Source organism: Opisthocomus hoazin, chromosome 4 (assembly GCF_030867145.1).
Source record: "Opisthocomus hoazin isolate bOpiHoa1 chromosome 4, bOpiHoa1.hap1, whole genome shotgun sequence".
Taxonomy (NCBI): Eukaryota; Metazoa; Chordata; class Aves; order Opisthocomiformes; family Opisthocomidae; genus Opisthocomus; species Opisthocomus hoazin.
Genome location: NC_134417.1, coordinates 71,481,844 through 71,504,776, shown reverse-complemented (window position 1 = coordinate 71,504,776; position 22,933 = coordinate 71,481,844). Strand labels below are relative to the sequence as shown.

Sequence of the window (22,933 nt, the reverse complement as noted above, 5' to 3'; positions counted from 1 at the left end):
TGTAAGCAACACTGCTGTTTTTTCTAAAAAGCCAGTAGAAGCTGACGTGGCAGAACTGCATGAATTATTTAAGAAAAGTATTTTCTGAATTTGCTTTGCCCTTTTTGAGCTGTGTGACCTAGGAAGCATAGCAATTGTAAACAACTCACTTGAACAGGAGACTCTCGGGTGCCATAAAAATTAATTTAGTCCTTATTTAGGTGCAATATTGATGATGGGCAGAGAAAGGTCATATAGGGTGGAATTTGATAAAGCAGCAAAATAACCTGGAAGCACAAGCTGGTTTTTTCATTAAGAGGGTGCAACGTTTCTGTCTCCAGCAGAGTTAAAGGCTCCTGTTACACCTTAAATATGTTCTTTAAGCATCTCCTTTTACGGGACTAAGACATATAGCAATGGGGAAAAGACCACTGAAGAGAACAATGACTGTTCATTCCCTTAGTTCATTCCCTTAAAGCAGAGAAAAACTGAGAAATTACTCAGAATTCTAATTGATTTGAAAGTTTTCCAGGGTAGAGGCACATCTGCGCTTTCAAACTATGCTGAACCCACCATATCTGATCTGGTGTTTGCACATCTCTCCAGCACTGAGACCATTTTAGCAGTGACTGAGCTGCACTTGAAAAAGCAGCCTCTTGGTGAAAGACTGTAACTACCAGTTTCACAGACCCAATAGACATGGGTCTGCTGTGCTCCCCTCACTGCTAAACACAGACCTGTAGTAGAAGAGGATTTACGTGGGTAGAGGGACAGGTTCTGCCTAGCAGAATTAAACCACAGAAGAGGCAGAGTGGGACAATGAAAAGAAGTAAAAATGAGAATCTGTTTGTAGCTGGCTTATTTGTGTATCCATTATTAGCCACTTTCTAGCTGGTTTGTGTGTGTGAGTGCAGGTTACAAGAGATTTATTAGACGAATACTAGAAATTCATAGTACTCCTCTATGCAGCCATAAACTACCAATGGCTGCTAATTGCTTGCTTTTATTTTCTTTAATAATTTTATTTTTCCTACTTTCCCAGTTTCTCCAACCTGTTTAAAACCAGCAAAATTTCCAGTTTCTACCTTGTGAAAAATAACTGCCTTTTTGGTGGCAGCTTAGAAATTTGGCTATTTCATCATCTCTCAAGCGTGTGTGTAGGCGAGACCAGTACTAATATTGCCACTGTGTTTTTATTCACTACCAGATATTTTATAAATCCAAACGATCCATTTTTTCAGCTGCCTTCATTCATACTTATCTGGCATGGAAACCAAGAGGACAGTAAAAACAATTAAGAATTAAAGAGAACTATTCCAAGGAGGAAATTTCTATTTGTTAGAAAATAATAGGCCAAACCCCAAGTTCTACTTCTTAAAATCTTTCCAAGAAAGACTCTGTAGTTTGAAAAATGAGTTCTTACTAGTAAGAAATTGTGACATTATCAGCTTCATAAAGGTCTTTTGTGGGTCTGTTTTTGCAGCTGCTGACTGTAACTTCTGTAAAGGTGACTGTTGCTTGTTAATGTGATATTTTTGTGATTACTTTGCCTCAGATTAATATTTCACAGGTAGATTTGACTCCTTCCTAACTGTTCTTATAGCAACTCTTCTCAAGTCTTTTGATCTTGATAGTTCATCAAGATCAAAATATTATTTACTCAACATTAATCTGTATTTCTGTCTCTGTGTAACCCTATCTGTTTCTCTGGTTTTGTTAGTTACCTCATTGCTGACCAACCCCAAGATTTTCTGTCCAGCTTCACTACTATTCCTCCTCTCTTCCATATTCCCCTCCTTTACCACCACCATGGTGACTGGATTTTCTCATCTTTCATCCAAAGCACTGCTATGTGCATCATGTGAGGTTCAAGCTTTAACAATACTATCCCTGGAACACTTTCAAACTGTGCCTTAAAAATGCAAGACAGTCTTCTCTTTAATAGTATTAACAACTAGCAACTGTATAAAATATTTATATGAAATAAGAACTATGTAGTATCTTAATCCAAACTCTGAACAACAGGTGTGATTTTCTTTCTCCATAATTACCACAGATATCGTTACTAGTCCTCAGATAAACTAGCCTAACTCAATTTATTCTCACTTAGGCCAAGAACTATGAACTCTAGAATAAATGCTTTTTCACTGCAACCACTTTAGTTTGCATAACTATGGCAAAGCAGCAGGTAACTACTGAAACTGAGAGTAATAACCACACAGAGAAGTTGAAACTGCAATCTGTTTTCTTTACAGAGATTTATTTCTTTTCGTCCCAGCACAAGTACAGAAGTACTATAAAGCTGTCAAAAATACTGGATTGCTAACATTCAGTTTTGATTAAAAATTGAGTGTTTTGAAGCTGCTGTGACCTGAGAGAAGGCCAACACGTGTGTATGTGGTGTCTGCTGTGAGAAGCAACTCCCCACTTCCCTGAAATCATATCAAGTTTAGTTTTCCCACTGTGAGATGTTTAGGCCTGATATTCATCTTATGTATATTCAGTTACACTAAGGCAGCAAATTGCTGAGCATAATCATATCTGAGAGATTGACCAAAGCTAGGATATTTTTTTCCTTACATCTGTTGCCTATTTTCATTTTTTTTTTTTGCTGAGGAAAATATGGTTCTAATAATGTTTCTTGTGCAGTAAGTATCCATCCTATTTTTGAGGTCTATTTTCTTAGCCAGCTAGAGTGTAACCAGTATCAGAACTGGTCAAAGCTGTTCTGTTTCATATTAGATGTTTCAACAGGCTTTTGCCTGGAGTTATTTTACACAGAATGAGCCATTGAAAAGATGGACAAGATTATCACACACACACAAAAAAAGGAATAAATAGGGGTAGAAAAAAAGGATAAATAGGAGTGAAAAAAATATTTTTATGTAAAACAAAACTAATTTCCTTCTCTGCGCATCTTGGCAAAATGTTTTTGTTAGCATGGTTTATCTGTGATATATTAATTAACTGAAAATTAGCCTGAAGATAATGGCAGAGGTGTATTTCCTGATTAAAAGATTTGAATGCCACAAGATACAGCCATGGCCATGGTCCATAAAGCACAGACAATATCTGCTAGCTAGTAGCTGTGAATAGCTCATATGGCAGGAATACAAATGGAAGTCTTTCAGTCAAATATGCCCAAATGCTCCTCAGTTTTATAAATTTATATTGCCCATGTAACCTCTCTGTACCTCGGATCCTTAGTTCTTGGCTATCTTTCTGTCTTTTAAAGGGGAAAGTCACGTGGAAAGCAAGGTAATATTTGCATTTATTTCCTAGAGTCCACGTCTCAAATACCAGGCAGACGAATGTCACTACAGCCATCTAAATGTTATGATAGATATTAGGGTTTTCTTTTGCCCATCTTGGCTGACCACATCACAAAGAAGCCATGTAAAATTACTGAAAACTCTCTGAAAGGGCTCAGTCTTTTCTGGAAGTGTTGCTCAGGGTCTTGAAAGATCCAGACCACAATTTTTCAATAGGAATAGCACTAGAGTCAGTGTATGTATAGTGTTGTCCTTGACTTCTCCACAAATAAGCGAGAATTTATTTGTTTTACTTTGAATTAGGGTTTTTGGAGGGATTTTTTTCACTTTTTTTCCATATGTTTTTGTGTCATTAAACAGGCTTCATTTCATCATTTCTGCTGAGAAAAGTCAGCTTTAACATGATTTTTAGCAGGTTGCCTTCCTGATAGAGTTTTTATTCCTGGTCTTTCTCTGGCTTTGGTGAAAGATAAGATTTTGGCTCCTTATCATCCTGAATTGTGAATGATACGATGTATTAAGAGGAGTGGTTTTTAATAGCTTCATTGTGTGGTATATGTAAGCTGACAATGGCTGGAGAAGTCAGAGTTTGAGAAGGATGAAGAAAGAAAGAAAAACATTTGTTTAACATGGACTTAAAAGTGCACTTGAAGATGATGTATAGATTTGCATGTCTTCTTTATTGATAGAGGAGTAAAAGTTGAGATCTCGGTTCCCATCCTGCTGACTGAACCCAGTAATTATTAGGATGTTGCCTGGCTTTTCTCTTCAGCTGAACAAGCGAAGTCAGGAATGGAAAGTAACGCCTGGCAAATATGTGTGCACAGAGACACAGGGCATGGTTGAACGAGGCTGAGCTAAGACAGAAAAATGCTGAAGTCCTGCATGCATCTTGGGCATCTGCTCAGCTCATCCTGAGTCTCAGGAAAGAGGCTCAATCAGCTGGCAATTGGCAGCTTGTTAGGCCGCTGTAACTTGGTTATTTTTGGTTAGGGTATTAGTCTGCCTAAATAGGCCTATATATGTGTAAGCGACTGTATAGTTTGTGTGTTTATGTTTAAATCAGCAGAAGAGAGATGGAGATTCTTTTTAAACAGCTGTACTGAGTGTTTCTAAGGATTTTGGGTCTGAAACGGTACAAAGGACCTTTGTGTGCCTTCTTGGTAAAAATTAAGCCTGTTAGCATCTGCCAGCAGCAGTAACAAAAGACCCTGAAGTGCAGATGAGCTTTTCCATTGCCTGTGGAGAGGCATATACTTCATGTGATAGTTTCTTCCTTTTTTCTCTAAAAATGCATAGTGTTACATAAAAGTCTAATTGTCACGTATCCCAATTTTCCCTTGGCAGAGCGAGATTGAAAGAAAACTGCCATTTTACATACAACACTATAGTTTTATTTTTGATTAATGAGAATTGTGGAAACTGATGAATATCTATGGGAAAAAACGTGGATATAATTTTCTGCAGTATGCATGATTGCATGAGTGAGTGGTTCGAAAGCTGGCATTCTTCTCTGCTCTTCGCTGTTACAGTGGGTTACTGCCATTTATGGCATTTTTTCCAGAAAAGCAAACATATTCAGTACCAAAATCAGAGAGCAGATTGAATAGCTTTCAAAACCTCACACACTGGCAGAGCAAAAAGTGCGATTGTCCTCGACAATTGTCTCCTTCTGTTTTTCATGAGGTGCGATAAGTGTCTTGAAACTAAACTGAATTAATATTTTTTCCCGGCATCTAATAATCACATTATGGCATTAGACTGCGTTCTGAACTTTGGCAAAGGAGTCAAAGTACTTTTTTCCTGCTAACTTTGCTAACAGTTTTCGCTGAAGGAACTATTACTGCCCAAGCCCACCCCCAAGTGCTGTGTTAATGAGGTGAGTGCCTCACTAATCCTCATAGCAGCATATGCTCAGTCTACACTTCAATTTATTTCACTGTACCCAGAAGTCTGACATTTCTAAGGCTGTCACTGCTCCACCTTCTGTATTTATCCCCCTTAGCTCATAAAGATTGTTATGTGAAGTGTAAAGCAGTACAAAGCATCCAGTTTCAAATAGCCCACTTGGGATATGAGTTTCTGTATGGATTTCTAGTGGAAGGTGTCCCTGCCCATGCAGGGGGGTTAGAACTAGATGATCTACAAGGTCCCTTCCAACCCAAATCATTCTATGATTAATCCCAAAAAAGCAAACTTTGATGAGGGAAGGAACCTGGACAGTTCTGTGGAAATTGTTCTTCAAAGGGCTGATAAAAATATTTTGGCTTTCATGTTGCTAATTTTACCTTAAGGGTCCTTATCTAGTTACATCAGTTTTAATATTCTGCAGGCTGAAAGCTAGTATTCATGGTCTTAGCCTCTGAGTGAATAAGAAATGGCATGGTGACGCACCCATCCTTCCCAAATCAGGAGGAAATAATTACTTAAAATAAATAGACTAATAAATATGCACAATTTTTCTTTTTTTACTGCTTTTTTTATAATGAGCCATTAGGAAAAATTTTGCTGATATTTCTAAGTGAGATTTCTAACCCTGCAGGCAGGGTTTTCAAGAAATCATATGACTTGAGGACCTGGGATTCATGATAAACCCTACATATCATGAAACACCATTGGAGCTGGCAGCTCAGCAAGGGCATTATAAGGATTTATAAAGCAGCACAAGGTTTTTAAGGTGACTAGGACCAACCTGATTGTTATATGCATATATCAGAGCATATCTGTGAGGGAAAACACAAATGACTAATATTCTAGATAAAGGCTTTAATAGGTCATAATTTTTGGTAAACTCGTGCATGAAACCTTTTTGACTTGTCAATACTGAAGTACAACCCAATGGCAGAAAATTATTGGCCTGTTTCTGTGTTATATTTCTTTGTTCTCTTTGTGATGAATGAGGAACAGGAGTCTGGTAGCTAGCTTTGGGTGTATTTATCCTACAGAGAATATTTTCAACAGAGGCCTTCCAGGTCACTAAGATTGCGAAAAAACCACCATTGAAAAAGACACTGGTAAAAGCAAAAGTGTTTTGGTAGTTAGAATGGATAGATAACAGAGGTGGAAATGACCAATCTTAGACATGGAAGCCCTGATCTCTAATTTCATCCCTTCCATCTAAACTATTATGAATACTGAAGAGTTAAGCACAAGTATTACTACACTGCAGCTGTGCTATGTTAGAAAACAGGTTTCAGAGATCTGTGGCAACCAACTTAAATGAGTACAGTGTTAATCATAATATTTTGCTTGCTCTTTCAGTTGTACTTTATAATTAATATAGCCCTGCCTATTTGATAGAAAATATTTAAGAACTTTACTTTCATTTCTTATATTTGCAACCTGTAGGACCTGAAACAGTGGAATGGACCAGATTGAGCTTCCAGGGTCATCAAATCCAGCCCACAAATTTATGCTTCCCCCCTTCTTTGTTTTTTTGTCAGGAGCTACATAATGTGATCCCTTCTTAATTAAATTAATCAAACTGTAACTTAAAAAACAGTGGACTTTTTCCTCTTTCTGCATCAAGTATGTTGGTAGGATGATTGATCTAGAAACTCACTTCCTGATAGAAACTTTCTCCTAATTTCTGTGTATCTGTATTCATGGACAGTTTTTAACTTCAGAGCTTGTACTGTCATTAAGAGTCTGTTATGTTTTTCTTTTCTTCGTGTTTCTTGATGTTTATGACTGTCTCTTTCTCCTGCATTTGCTAAGCCAAGTTAAGTTCTTCTAGTATCTCTTGCCTACCAATCTACTAATTTCCAGCTATCTCCACAACCTCTGTCTTACTTATTCTCATTTGATTTCCAGAACATCAGTGACCACAGTTACCCACATTTTTCCAGGTGTCATGTCACCATTACCTTGTGCAGTGGCATCAAGATTCCCTGTTTCAACTGAAAAGACCTGACACGGATCACATTGCTTCTTGCTCTTTTTGCAGCCAGATCACAAACCTTACTCCGACCGTGATCAACTAATACACGACAATTGTTCTCTCCAAAATAAGTCTCATGTACCATTGTATAACAGATATTTTTATTCCTAGTCCTCATGTCTGTGCTTTCGAAAGAGCTTCTTTTTAATTATTGCTCAGGTTCTGGCTCAGCGTTAGTCCACACTATTTTCTGCTTTCCAGCTCATAATAACAAGATGCTTCTACAGTGCTCATGGAAGAATTGATGTAGCTGATTTTAGTATAAGAACTTAAGCAGAACTGCTTTGTCATCACAATCTAAGGATTATACTATTTTCCAACTTAATGCCACTTACAGCCCAGGAAATGGGAAAATAAATTTATATATAAAATCCTCATCTTCCAGTTTTGATTGTAGGAAATGCCTGAGAACAGTATAGCATCTCCTCATAGCTAGAGATTGTATTCAGTTTACACCACCACTGCTTTTCAGAAATTCAGGAATCCTATTTTTTGTGTTGATCAAGACATCCCTTTCAGTTTCCTTTCTCTGCTTACCTGGGTTTAGTGTCAAAGACAACTTAGGCAGCTGGAACTACTCTTATGTTGCCTATTTATTACAGACACAGTATTCTGTAAAAGCTGAACAAACAAATGTAAGAAATGTCATGAAAAAGCTGGATTCTTGTTTTACTTTATAGTGATGACATTCAGCAGTAAGATGTGTCTGGGAAGAGTTGTAATGCACAGGAGCACAGGATGTTTGCTTCTCTGTCTGTTGGAAATAGAAATTTCCTGTTAGTTTAACATACACATTAAATTAATTCATACTTGTTTCTTTTCTTTTTAAAGTGTGCTCACACAATTACAGTAGTGAAACTGGTGTGCTAACATCTCCAAACTATCCCAATAACTACCCAGTTCGGACGGAGTGCATATACACCATCACAGTGGGAATAAACAGACAGATTGAGCTGCGCTTCACCAACTTCACCTTGGAAGGGAATAAACGCTGTACAGAGGATTATGTAGAAATCAGGCAAGCCTAATTATTTCTCTTGTCCTTATTAATGACAGCCATGGAAGTTATCCAAATCTTCTTAGTCATGTTCAGAAGCTATAGTTTTAACTATACACCTGTGCTGCCAATGTGGGAAAAGGATTTACCAGAGAACTTCAAAGGCTACCTTTTCCTCCTCCAATCCTGCTCCATTGTTGGCGGTCCCATTTGGTAAATTCCAGTTCTCAGATCAAGTAGAGTATGTGGACTGTGTTCCCATGGCATTCTGGTTGTTTTCCTTAGTGCAGAAGCAAAGAGTTTTGTTGCCTGTTTTGTGACATATTCTCCATGATATATGAAAAGTCTTGGAAGTCAGGTGAAGTCCCTGGTGACTCAAGAAAGGGAAACATTGCACCCATTTTTAAGAAGGGTAGAAAGGAGGACCTTGGGAACTACCAACTTGTCAGCCTTACCTGTACCTGGGAAGATCATGGAACAGATCTTCCTAGAAGCTATGCTAAAGTACAAAGATGAGGAGTTGGTTGGATGGTCACATCCAGAGGGTAGTGGTCAACGGCTCAATGTCCAGATGGAGATCAGTGACAAGTGGTGTCCCTCAGGGGTCTGTACTGGGACCAGTGCTCTTTAACATTTTAATCAATAACTTAGACAATGAGATCGAGTGCACCCTCAGCAAGTTTGCAGATGATACCAAGCTGAGTGGTGTGGTTGACACACATGAGGAATGGGATGTCATCTAGAGGGACCTGGACAAGGTGGAGAAGTGAGCCCATGTGAACCTCATGAGGTTCAACGAGGTCAAGTGCAAGGTGTCCAACCTGGTTAGGGCTAACTCCTGGTATCAATACAAGCTGGAGGATGGAGGGATTGAGAGAAGCCTTGTGGAGAAGGACTTGGGGGTACAGGTAGATGAAAACCTGGACTTGAGCCACCAATGTGCACTCGCAGCCCAGAAAGCCAACCACATCTTGGGCTGCATCAAAAGCAGCATGGCCAGCAGGTCGAGGGAGGTGATTCTGCCCCTCTGCTCCACCCTGGTGAGACCCGACCTGGAGTCCTGTGTCCAGCTCTGGAGCCCTCAGCACAGGAAGGACATGGAGCTGTTGGAGCAGGTCCAGAAGAGGGCCACAAAAATGATCCAAGGGCTGGAGCACCTCTCCTATGAGGAAAGGCTGAGAGATTTGGGGTTGTTCAGCCTGGAGAAGAGAAGGCTGTGAGGAGACCTTATTGTGGCTTTTCAGTACTTAAAGGGGGTTTATAAGAAAGATGTGGACAAACTTTTTAATAAGGCCTGTTGCAATAGGACAAGGGATACCGGAGTTAAACTAAAAGAGGGTAGATTTAGACTAGATATAAGGAAGAAATTTTTTACAATGAGAGAGGTGGTAGATGCTCCATCCCTGGAAACATTCAAGGCCAGGTGGGATGGGGCTCTGAGCAACCTGGCCTAGTTGAAGATGTCCCTGCTCGCTGCAGGGGGGTTGGACTAGATGACCTTTAAAGGTCGCTTCCAACCCAAACCGTTCTATGATTCTATATTCTGTTTTACGTTTATTGTCTTTAAACAGCAGCTATTCTATGATGCAGCATTAGGAACATATACATCTGCAATATTTGTCTATACTGGCATCACCATTAAATTCAGGATATTAGCATGCTGATTTCTAATAAATTTTACAGGACAGAGACAAGTAGAAGGAAGTAATATTTGCAGCAAGGTTAGCTGCATGCTCACAATACAGCTGTGCCAAGTACACATCCTTTCTGCTGTGTTGCTGTATGGGATTTGCACTTTGCAGTGCCAGTGTGCCCATATTTGTCATCATGACCCAGCTCCTTAGATAAACTGTGTCTGTAGAACACCAGTGTGACTTTTCACTCTGAGCATGCTGTGAGTTTCCAAGGACCGCAGTAAGCACCATGCTAAATCTTATTCTGAAAGTTATACCAGATATTCTGTGTGGGCTATTCCTCTGTAAGTAGTGTCTTATTTTTTAGAACCAAACAAAAATCTTGCTGAAGTTGCAGTATTGAGATTCTGAATTCCTGCTGAATTAGCCGGTTGTTTTCAGCTGTACATACAAACTGGAGAAAGTTATGAAAAAATGAAGGGCTGTTTAAATATTTTCTAAGTAAAGTGTATCATTTTTTCATTTAAAAAAAAACTACCTGAGATTAAATTTAATCTAACTTTATTTTAACAGTTAACACCTTAATTTGGGGACCTGAATTAAAACAGGGGTTTGTTTTTCGACTTTTTCACCTTAAGAACTGAAAACATTCGTTTATTCCATAAATCTAACTCTGTTGTCACTGTGAAGACCTCGGCAGCATTAAACAGGTTTTAAGATATGGTCAGAACATTTTGAAGTGCAACTCAGCACATTTCTGCTGCCATAACTGGATTTTCAGAATGTCTCATCAAACCTGACACCATTAACTGGGGTAGCTAGAAAAGTCTTAGGTGAGGTGCCACTCTGGTTTCTTGTCCTGAGGTGTCCTCTGATAAATTGCATTCAGTTAACTAAGAAAATTGTTCGTCTGACCACAGCTGCAGAGGTTGAGATGCAAGTGAGGGGAGGTTCTGGCACAGTTCTTCAACTGCCGGTAACCTGAGACAGCCGCAAGCAGCTTAAGCTGGGAGGATGACAAAAAAACAGAATGGCAAGATCTAAGTAGAAATTTCTCTCAAAAGCAGATATAAACCTATGAAAATGTAATTGAAATTATTACTGTCCACTTAAAAAGCATCATATTATGATCACACCCATATACAGATATAGATGGATTTATTATTGTCCTAATGACCTGTAGGGTATTTGTAACATGAAAGTGCTTAAAGATAAGGTTAGAAAGCGATTGACAAGCAGGTTGTCACAGTCTTTTTTTATTCCCATGAGACATGTGCGGGTAGCGAAACAGAGCATTAGATGTGCATGCTGATTACAATATTAGGAAATATTAATGGAAATATTACTGAATTTTAAAATGGGAAGTAAGTGATTGTAGAAACAATTCTGAAGGCTAACAAAATATTTCAAAATATGCATCATATCAGTTCTGAGAAATGGGTTCTCATCTGTGTGGTGGCGAGTAATTTTTTTTTTTAACAGGTCAGCTCATCTGGTTTTGTGCTAGGCTAAACAGTCAGAAGTGAGCAAATTGTTATGTCTTCAGATTAGATTACCTTTGGTTACACCAATGATTGCCACCTTGTCGAATACAGAGAAGTTCCTGCCTCTGCAGCATCAAGTGTGCTTGAGATGCTTCTTGAGTCTGTCATTGTATTGACAGGCTCTGGACAGGCAGCTGAGATGAAGGACTGGACATACACAGCAAGCAGGTGTTTGTGGTAGGTCTTCTTACTGCAAATAGCAGGACTCCTCCAGCATAGGGTAGCTGCATTGCTGTGGAAGATGAAGAGCCAGGATTAGCCTTTCCCACACCTGAAAGAATCCCAAGTTTTTTAGTTTGTTAACATTTCTCATGAAAATTTGTCTCTTTCACCCAAGGTCTGTCTCTTTGACCCAAGGTTTTTCTTCTCTGTCATTCTAGAGATGGAGGCTATGAAACTTCTCCTTCTCTTGGAACATACTGTAGTACAGACCTGCCTCCTGTTATAATCTCTCATGGTAACAAGCTGTGGATAAAGTTTGTAAGTGATGTGTTTGGCACAAGAGAGGGATTTTCAGCAGAGTGGGATGGTACATCCACAGGTAAAATGACCGCATCAAGTATAAAACCATTTTGGACATCTTCTTTATGATCTTTCATTTGTATTTAATTTCTCACCTTTTCCCCCAAATCTTTCTGCTTCCCATCTTCTAAAATCCGTCTGCTAATTATATAACAACATATGTTCATGTTAAGATCATGAATACAACTTTCTTGATCCTTGGGCTTTTTTTTTCTCCAGATATGCTATTACCTAGATAGAATGTAGCATCAACTTTCTTGTATGTTTAAGAAAGCTTTAAGAAAGCAGTAACTAAGAATTTAATGAAGAGGTTTCTATTTGAAGATTATCTATCAGGAGCACTCTTCAAACTAGATAGTTAATATTTCTAGGTGTGATGAGCTCTCTTCTGCTTACAACACTGTTGGATAAATGCATATTTTTGTGGCATCACTGAAGATGTCAGGGCATGTGAAGGAGGCCAGTAGTATGAATCTCATACATCATGTCTTATTCTCTGTTCTTCTAGGTGTTAAATGTTGGTTTGGTTTGTTTCCCATTTGCAGGTTGTGGTGGGACTTTGACAGCATCTTCTGGTATCTTCATGTCTCCCAACTTCCCTATGCCATATTACCACAATTCAGAGTGCTACTGGTTGCTCAGAGGAAACCGAGGAACCCCATTTGAAATCCAGTTTGAACAGTTCCATCTAGAGAATCACCCAAAGTGCAACTTCGATTACCTTGCGGTATGTACCCTGTGACACGTTGCTCCATAGCAGGCAGCTGATTATGATGAGTGCACAGGCGAGGAAAAACACTGGTCTTCAGATGGTCGTAAGTGAACAGTTCCAGAATAGAAAAGCTCCATGCTGACATGCTACCTTCGTATCACAGAACAGTGAGAGGTAAGGCAGCAGTGTCTGTGTAGCTGCTGGTAAGAAAAGCATTTATAGATAGACAGGCCACTGAAACAAGAATCTGTGTCTCTTAAATTGGCTGTGTTTTGAACCAAGGCTTTAGTATACTCTTTTAGTCAATTACAAGAAAAAAGGCACAACAGTGTCAATAACCCTATTGTTAATCCCAAATTTCATATTTGAATTGTTGCAGATATTATTTAAACATTTTTTAACAGAGTTGAATGGGAGTGTGTTTTTTCCCCTCTTGGTGAGTAAGCCCCTCAAAACCCACCAGTATTTGGTTACTGGCTTCCTGTTTTTCCACCAATTTGCTTGCTTCTGAAAATGCCTGTCAGGCTTCCTGTGAGCAGAAATAGAATTTAACCTCTTGTATACCCTGTAACAATTCCCTAAGCAGACATTTGTCAGGGGGAAATTACTTGGACTTGTAATACCATCAGCTTTATTGATTTTTTTTTTTTGAAGGTATATGATGGCAACAGCAGTAATGCTAAACAGCTAGGTAAATTTTGCGGGAATCAGATACCACAACTCATCCATTCCAGTGGAGACAGCGTGTATGTAAAACTGAGGACAGATAGCAGTCTGCGAGGTGGAGGATTTTTAGCTCAGTACAAACAGGGTAAGTAGGTAAAAGAAGAAGGACATGTTTCTACAGTTCAGCTTGTTTCTGAAACTGCTTCTTGCAACCCATGATCTTACCTATTCATGAGCAGAGGACAACGTACAGAGCATACTATTGACCCAGGTTCTCTAGTGTGCTACAGTCACAGAACACAAAGAGCTAAAAATTATGTGCTTATCTACCCATGATGGAGATTATCTTCTCCTTCTAAGAAAGCTGGTGAGGTGGCTCTGCTTCTGTTACTTGCACCAGTGGCACTTACCGCTCCAGATTTGCTCAGAATAACAAGTGCTGGACGTCCATAACGGGGTTATGGACTTCCAGCACTTGTTCTTGCTGTTCCACTCACTCAGTCTCCTGACTTTTTAACAGAGAAGGAAGACAGGACAAGTTTCTCTGTGCTTCTAGCTGTTTGTGAGGCAGGATGGCAAAGGATAAGTGAGTCGTCTTCAGCCATCCTGGATCAATGTACGTTCTTAGGATTATTTAGCCTACTTGGAACATTTCCAAAAGTTTCATTTTTTATATCCTATGGTAAGGGTCACATTTTTCTTGCAAACTTTTTTTTGTAAAATAGTTCTACCCCAGTGTCCTGGTTTTGGCTGGGATAGAGTTAAATGTAAACATCAGAGTAATAACAACTGGAAAACAATGAAAGAAGATACGTAACAAATTAAAGTTAGTTTGCTTCCAATCATAACATTGAATATCATGCTGGTGTTTATTTTTCTCCTTATACACTCTGGCATATATGGTTAAACACACATTAGAAGATGTGCACATACAAAATGATTTGCAAGCATCTTTTCACACCCTAAATATGACATGCCCAATTGGTAGAGATTGCTGTAGGTTTAAAGACATTAAGTTGTCCTAGGTTTGGACAATAGTGAATAGATTACGAAAAAAACAAAGCTCTTCATAGTGTATACTATAACTAGAAGAGTGAAGGAGCTTTGGCTCCCTATTTCCTTAAAGATATCAGACTCATCTACCATGTACTTTTCAAACTGTAAAGTCAAGGCAATATATTAGAAAAGGGTTCCTCCCCCCTTTCATTAATTAAACAGAAAGAACATTTTCAAAGCACTCGGATGTAGAACCTGAGCTATCAGATAATGTGATCTATGCTTTACATTCATATTTTATTCCTGAAGCTGCATCAGACAAAGCTTTCAATGGCTTGCCCAAAAGCTAAAATTACATAGGCACTAGTGGTATAAAATAAGGATGTTTAGATGCCAGAAGCATTTACGTGTGCATGAAAGAAATGTAATCATGAGTTGGAAAACATTGCAAAATAAAACATGGTATTAAGTTAACATTCAAAGGCACCTTTGTGTCTGATACGTTTCTAATAAAATCCTAATGGCAGGGGGTAGCAGCTTTTACCCACCTTGTGTTCTTCAAATCCATTTTGTGCTCTTCATCCTGTCCTTTCAAACAGCTGCACGCTTCAGTGTAGCTTTGCAGACAAGCTCCACTCTACCTTATCCTGACCTTCAGCTGTATCCTGAGCATTTTGAAGTCCTAAAACCATAGACCTTGCTGCTCTGTAAATCATTTGGAAAGAATAAAAAAAAAATAGCAGGAGCTAGGTGTATTATCCCTAGTAACAGACAATAGAAGAGTTTTGCAAGTGAATCTCGGCTATTTCTACTGTTCAGACAATGCAGATTTGCTGTACAAAGCAAACAGCCTGTCCTGCTCCCTGCCTCCTGCCTGCTTCTTCTCTGCTCCTCACACACGTTGTATGCTGTCTCCAGATAAGGGATTGCCCACGCTGGTATTTTCTGTCTTTAGTGAAAGTTGGATAGAGGAAAATGAGACTCACTGACCTAATGCTATAGTTATAATTTCACTCTTTATCTAGTTTAGTTTCTTCTTCATTTTCTCTGTACTTCAAGAAAAGCTCTCACTCTTCCAGGTGAGTGTCTGGTACTTATGCTAGGATGTTACTGAATGACTGACAGGGAACATCATGGCTCCTTTATAAAGAATTTAGTGATCACTTCTAGTTCCTGGAACTAGAAAATCTAATACAAATAGTGTACTTTCCATCTATTATTTTAGCCAGGGATCATAATTTTTTTCCAGTTTGCTGAAATAAATCACTTTAATCCATTAGTCAATCTTTGTTGAGTACCCTACCCAAATTGTTTCAAAGGAGAGGGCAAATTTCTATTATTAGTTTAAAAAAAATAGAAGAAAACATGTTTTAGGAATAACCGTCTATTTAGAATTAAAGAAAACTGCCAAGAAATATATGTACTACATATACCAATGAGTCTGCAAGTGTCAGAAAAGAAGGATTTAAGTCTGGAAAGTCTGGATTTTGTTTGCAACATACACAATATGCGCATCAATAGGTCACAATTCTCTTTCTGCATGGTTTCTCTAATCTGTGAATAAAAACATTTCTCACTGTAATGTGTAGTGTAATGTGTAGTGTAACTTCAGTCAGTAATTTTTTGAGATACCGGGTTAATAAGCACTGCACAAATATAATTTATTATCACTTTTTTTTTCCAGTTTGTCATGATGTATTGACTGTTAATCATAGCCATGGCATATTGGAAAGTTTAAATTATCCAAATGATTACCCATTAAATGAGCGCTGCAACTGGACTATCCAAGCTACAAAGGGGAACACACTCAACTATAGCTTCACAGCCTTTGATTTAGAAGATGGATCTGACTGTGACCGTGACTTCTTGAAGGTATGTACCCACATTCTAGAAACAAATCAGGTCTTCTCCAATAAAGAAAAAACAGTAAGGATGCAGAAGACCAAGGGGAAATTTAAGTTACTTAAATTTAGCCATTAAAACTCCAGTGTTAAGTCCAAACAATTTGTCCCTATTTCTTCCACGATCAGTAGGAAGTGAAGCATTGCCAGAGAGTACTTCATCCTACCTTAAGACAGGTGTCTGCAATGAGAAGGATGGACCACTTTGCAACTGCCTAGATTTGCTACGAAGAGTCTAGCTGCCACCTTAGATTAGATGCACTGGCTTTTATGGGTGAAGTGAGATGTCATGATTCAGTTTCATGTAAAGAAGAAGAAATCCTGAGATTAGTAAATTCACTGCAAAAAGGCAGTGAGCCCAATTATTTTCCTCTTGTTTTTATCTGAGAAAGAGTGGGGAATGTTCAAAAATTTTAAATGTTTTATTTCTACATTTTCAAAGGGAGGGTTGCTGTGTCTCCTATTTATATTTCCCTTTTCATACTTAATCTGCTTCTTGAAAGGGACTGAAAGTGAATCTACCCACAAACTATGAGAAATTTCTATCTAGATAAAACCATCCAGTCAACGTAAAGCCAAGTGCCCTTTATTTTCATTTCCTCAGAATTTTTATTTCTAGGACAACTGGAAAGATATTTTCCCTCAGTTTTGTACTTTGTACTGTGGAAAGCAGAGTGTAGTTGTGATCACTGCTGTACTGAGGATTATAATCTCCTGCCTACAATATTGCTATTTTGCTGAACTAATCCATCCTTCAGATCTCATACTTGTACAGGATGCCAGCATGTAGCCCCTGTGCTCTACTTAGGTTTTGTACAAGAGGAATTGAAATTTAGAGAAGTGTTAGAGAAGGCTACTTAGAGCCAAGGAGAGGGCTGAGAAATTGTGCCCACATTTCTGGGGATGCTTACTTACACTGAGGTCTTGCAGAAGGTCCAGCAACAAGCCTGGTGATGGGCTAATATGTTCCCTCTAGACGTCCTCCCTTGCTCACTCTACCTCCTTACTATGCCAGCTTTCACAGCTCAAAATTGGTAATAAACTGGCAAAAGTGGTGTTCTTCCAGCTTTCTTTTGTTTGTTGCCAGGAATGGAAAGAAAGAATAGACATGTGAAGAAAATAAACAAGGGAGCACTGTATTGAGAACTAGCTATTAAACCCTGGTTCATTTTGTGAGGACACTGAAAGGAACACATTGGAGCCAAGTGGAGAGGCCAGTGCTAGTCTCAAGATGCCCAAGTCCTTGATCCATGAAAAGCGGGAGCTGTGCACACAGTAGCCAGCCAGTGAGGAGCAAGAGACTTGCCAGAAGACACTATTCTGGACAAAAGTCAAGGATGGAGGAATACTGCCAGAGGCAAGGATCTGATCCAAAGCACTTAAAAGAACAGAAATAAAACATTGAAGGGAGAGAGGAGACAGAGAGCAGAAAAGTACTTGCACTCTTTGTTTTAACAATTTTTCAGTGCTTCCAATCAAAGGAAATACAGACTGAAAGAGGTATGAAAAGGAAAATGCAAGGGAAAAACAGAGTCATGGAAGGGTGTTAAGGAGGCTTTAATTTGCAATTCATGTGACATTGCTTATAAATCTTTCTCTGAATGCCATTAAGAAATACCAGTTGGAAAAGATGTTCTCATTTGGTTGTTGCATGCTGCACAAATATGTGCCATAGTGTAAAAAAAGAGAGCAAGGTTGAACCAGCCAGGGAACTGAATAGTGTTTGCTCTCACCCTGCATCTTGCGAAAGGGGAGCATGTTGGCAAGGCTGTAAATGCGCTGTGGTGTAGGGGAAAGGGGGAATCATCTGGAACAAGTGTGCAGTTCACTTTCTAAGCAGACGGCAGATATTTGGGACTTTTCTGTCTGAAATCTATGTGGAGTCTGACGACACTGCAAATTGGAAAAAAGGTTAGTAAAAAAAAAACCCAATTCATAGCTGTTCAGCAAAGATAAATTACTTATCTGCCACATCCTAGTTTTCACATTCTTTTATTGCAAAGGGGCCTACGAGGGGAAAGCTCTGATTCCCCAGATGAGTATAATACTGCAAAAACAGAGGTATAATCCTGTTCACTGTAGTCCAAGTGGGTGGTACATGGAGCATGTGCCAGAGCCCTTCACCATTTTGTTGGAGGAAGTGGGAAGCTGCTGCTCATACAGTTTCCGTGTAGCTGCACTCACAAACCAGAGTGGCCACTGATGCTGATCCAGTGCCCCTTTTCCCATCTCCTTTTAGGTTTCGTGGCAGCAGCTGTCCCACCTCAACCTCTTGCAGCAAGCAGCAATACCCTCCTCTTATTAGTTCTGTGGCAGCCCTGACAGTAGCAGCCTGGTGCTCCATGGCAGCTAGCAGATGGCAGGCTTGGTGAAATTATTTGCTGATACTTGCTGGCAGGCTGGGGACGGGAAGGACAAGACTTAGCTGTTAGGTTGGATTAGGTGATGATCACAGTTGTGGTGGTAGAGGGAGTAAAGGAAAGTGATGTGTGATGGAGAAGAACAAGATGAAATGTTGCAGAGGTGTTATGGCAGAGAGCTGATCTGCCCAAGCAGACTACAATCAAGAAATGGCAGTTGCAAAAAAAACCCAACACCAGAATAACAGAGCTGCTTTTAAAAGTCAGTGGGAGACATAGATTTAATGCACATGGACATATTTTTATGACTGTGCAAATGTCTCAAACTAGAGTTCTGATTTTTTGGAAATCTTTCTGAATTCCTCTTCGTGTTTAATTGTGACTTACACTTCTGACCCAAACCCACACGTAGTATACAAAAAGGGCATTTTGCCTTGTGACTAATTCAGTCTGATATACGCAGAATATATTAATTTGCTATTTGCTCCCTGGCTTAGGCCACATCTGAGTCAGAAATTAAATATGTAGAATAATGACAAAACCAAAAGTTTCTACACGTAGGTATTCCTAGTGGTTGTCAGTTACCAAAGATGATATCATCACTTAGACCAAATAACTGTTTCAAGTACAGGACAAGGAAAATGATAGTCAGATGTCCAAAGAGTACAAGTAAGTGCAAGTACAATGCATGGCTGTCCCAGACTGAAATGCAGTCACAGCTGTACAACGAGAAGTCAGCCATGTATTGCGTTACATATTTCCTTTTCTCCTTTGATCATGGGATGCTTCTTGTGAGCCAGACTGCTGTTTGTAGCAGCTGGCTGATGTTACTCATGGTGAGCTGCATTCCCTCTCTGCAGGGAGCCGTGAGTGACTCTGACTCCATCTGGCCTGGGCAAGGCCTGCATCTCCATCACTTCAGCACATGCAAATATTTATACCAGTGTCAAGTAGGAAGGAAAAAGCCCTGTTCTTCTGACTTGGTGGCAATTTTCGGCCTCTGTGCTTAGTTGCCAGAAATTGAGAAGGGGAAGTGTGAGAGAGAGGCAAAACTGCAGTTTTTTCTAGTGTCACTCTGTAGCATGAATCTCATATGAGCACTTTCTCAGCAAAGGAGCAGTGTGCAGTGTTTCATGGCCTGTCAAAGGATGTTGGCTCATTGCTAGTAATGGTCACAGGATGTGTGACATTTTGGAAGGAGTTTTACAGCGAAGTTTCAAGAATATGAGATGAATTGCTTGTGACAAAGACATGTACAGGAGTGACAATGATATGATACAAGGCATACCAGATAGCAGACGGGTTCTTAGTGATGCTTCACTAACTGTAATTAGATTGTATGGTCTTTAAATTGTATTGCATTCTGTGGCTTGGCTTAATAACATTAGTCTTTCTAGAGGAGTCAACAGGCTGTAGCCAGTGAGATATTGCAGACAAAGACACAGAAATGTCATTCCTTCCTCTACATTCACCAGGTTATTAGCTGAGCAAGCATATATTTAACTCCCCATTTTTCATGATGAATTACTTTCTTATGTAGTATGACAGAACATAATCTCCACAGTGGCAATGCTGTTTTACAAGTCAGGAGAATGTTGGGTTATTGCCCTGAAGATCAGTCTTGCAGTAGGACTGAAATTTACTCCTTTCTTATCCAACAAAAATATCATTTGAAAACCACTAATCTTTCCGTCCTTCAGTGACAATCTCCCTCTATGTTGTTCTGCTCAGAAAGTACAACCATCCCTTGAAGTCCAGTCTATTAAGCATGTGCTTTAATAAGTATTGAGGAGACCTTGCCCAGCCTTTTGCAAGATGCTACCAGCCTGATAAGCAGATGATAGTAAAATTGTGTCATGCAGCAAGACAAGTTTCAGAGCTCTCTGAGTCTCACCCCTTCGGTCCGTGCAGCATGTTAGTCTAGCAGCAAGGATGGACTAATCATTGAGTTCATGCAAAAGAACATCTTATGGGGGCAAACAGCTGCCTGATAACAACAGTAGCCTTCCTCCTGCTGCAGGGCAGGACAGAGTTCCTCTTTGGAATAAAGCACTTCCTTGCTTGCTTACTGCCAGGGTGCTTAAGAAGTCCAGACTCTCTCAGCAATTAGGCTCAGGGTGGTTAAAATACCATTGCACCCTTATATGTGGATATTATCTAATGAGTACAGTAATTAATATGGCACCTGCTCCCGAGAAATGTTTCATTTCCTTCTGGTGGTAATAGGATATATCCTTGTTTTTTTTAAACCACAGTAACATTCCAGGGATGTGCCATAATATCCTTTTTCTTCATCTGGGAATGGTGCATTAGATAATTGTCGCTTGCACTCAGTTGTTCATCCTCTCTTTTTATGAGCTTATCATAGGAGGAAAAAAAAAGCTTACCCTGTTTCTAGTTTTATGCTCTTCTGTACCTGTAATTAGTAAATATGCTTAAACCATATTAGGAGATTACCATTTATTGCATTTTATTTATGAGTGTGTCTTTTTGAAATGCTGCAGGAATTCTCCAAGCACAGAGAATGGCTTGCTTATGGCCATGTATTGATTTACGAAATGTCATCGGTAGTATATCAGCCTGGGGAAGCAGATGATGTATTAAATATACCCATCCAGGTTCTACACGCAGACATCAAATTACAGCCTGCTAGCCAGACTGCAGTGGTATCCATTAATGTATTACCATGCAAGTTAGCAGCGCGCCAGCCATCCCTGAATTCCTGCAGGGGTTTATGGGCCTCTCTAAGAAGTTCTGCAGTGTAAGACTGTAAGGACAAAAGCTTGGGTTTCTGTGGTAGGTCTCACCATTGGTATGCAAGGAAATCTTAGCCCTTGCACTGTTTTTCAATGAGAGATCTGGATACTAAGCAGGAGAGTGTTGGGCAAAAAAGCTGCCCACTCTAGGCAAGACTGGCCCAGGGCTCAGATTTGTGTTTTCCCAACTGACTACATTGCCAGAATCGAAGTACATTTTGGCTTTGCTGTTTGAAAGGTTACTTAGAAACAGACTTGCAAATGCACACAAAACCTCCACCCCTCAAGACAGCTAAATTTGTCAGTGTTGAAAGGGTTGCCTGATGCCCACAGAAACCTCAGATGACAAGAAGCACGAGTGAAGCCAGCACAGACTCTGCTCATGGACTCACAAAATGAGTCAGACCTTCAAGGACTCAGCATTTTCCACACCCTGCCAGCTCAGAGCAATGTGACTTTGCCTGTACCTTCAGGAAAAAGCACTGTACAATGAAGGGACTGTGAAAAACTACCATATGATGGTAGTGTGCATGCCCCTTGCTGGGGAAAGGGCATGCGGGACTCATCTAACTGCAGTTGTATTCCTCTCTTCTCTGTTCTTCTGTTTTCCAAATTTTCTTGGAAAGCCTGGCCAGCGAGTGTGAGACTGTGCAACGAAGTGGTTTATCCTACTCAGCACAGGCATCATGGTACAAAATTATGTGGTGACTGGAGAAACTCCATCCGAGCTGGTGAAAGCTTCCCCTCATCAAAGGGAAGCCCCCCAAGGACTTGGAGAGAATCAGACCGGACTTTGAGGAAGGTCTTGTTCCTCCCTTCAGCTTTGTTCCCATGAGCAAGCAGTTTTGCTTTCCTGAAAACCTAATAGGCAGGAATATTTCCCATTTTTTTCTCACCTTCCTTTGCCAAGACCAAGCTGCAGCTCTCCTCAGTTGCCATAGTTATGCATATAATAGGGGGATTCCCAGAGAGGATCCTGCCCTCTCTGCCCTCTGAGGGTGTCAGTGCGATGTTGCTTGCACTGGCAGTTCAGTCCGTCTGGGCCGGCAAAGCACGTGAGCAGCAGCACTCAGCCCTGCACGCAAGTCAGCAGCTCTGCAAACTGCTCAGACCCGCCTGCGCTTTTCGGTGGAGGAGAACCTGCTCCATGCCCCCTCAATTGCTCTGTCCCCAGGCATAGGCCCATCTCTTTGTAAGAAGCTTTTCCCACTGTAGCAGCTTTCTGCTGAAGAATAACTTTGGAAATATTGTCCCAAGCTCAGAAGCAATCCTGCTCCTTCCACCACAGGTGGATTCTTGCTGCAGAGGAACCGCCCTGATTTCTGAGGTGTTGAGGAAAGCATGCCCTCTACCAAAACAGCCCCAGCCTCGTGAGCAGGCATGTGTGTGATCCCACTGCCACAAAGTCCTGGATGCCGAAGCAGCCCCTTGGTCAGCAAAGGCAGGAGAGACACTTCAGGGACCTGTTTGGATGCTGGCCATGACAGCAGACCTCTGCCTGCACCTCAGAGGGAGGCACAGGGTCTGGAACATCATGGGGCAGCCTGGGTTTGCTCTGGGCAACAAAGCCATGATTTGAGGTCAAAGCACCAACAGTGGTTAGCAGAAAGGCAGGCCTTTCGGTGGCACTCCGGCACTCGGCTGCCTTGCTTTC

At 40.2% G+C, this 22,933-nt stretch overlaps 1 protein-coding gene across 1 annotated transcript in view; it reads left to right on the top strand.

Moving 5' to 3' along the window:
• The window catches only part of CUBN (cubilin), a 151,919-nt gene that overhangs the window by 29,569 nt on the left and 99,417 nt on the right, over nt 1-22,933 (top strand). Inside the window, exons 23-27 of the mRNA XM_075417480.1 lie at nt 8,023-8,209; nt 11,747-11,907; nt 12,434-12,615; nt 13,255-13,411; nt 15,947-16,134. Coding sequence (XP_075273595.1) covers nt 8,023-8,209; nt 11,747-11,907; nt 12,434-12,615; nt 13,255-13,411; nt 15,947-16,134 — 875 coding nt within the window. The remainder of the gene's footprint in view (nt 1-8,022; nt 8,210-11,746; nt 11,908-12,433; nt 12,616-13,254; nt 13,412-15,946; nt 16,135-22,933) is intronic.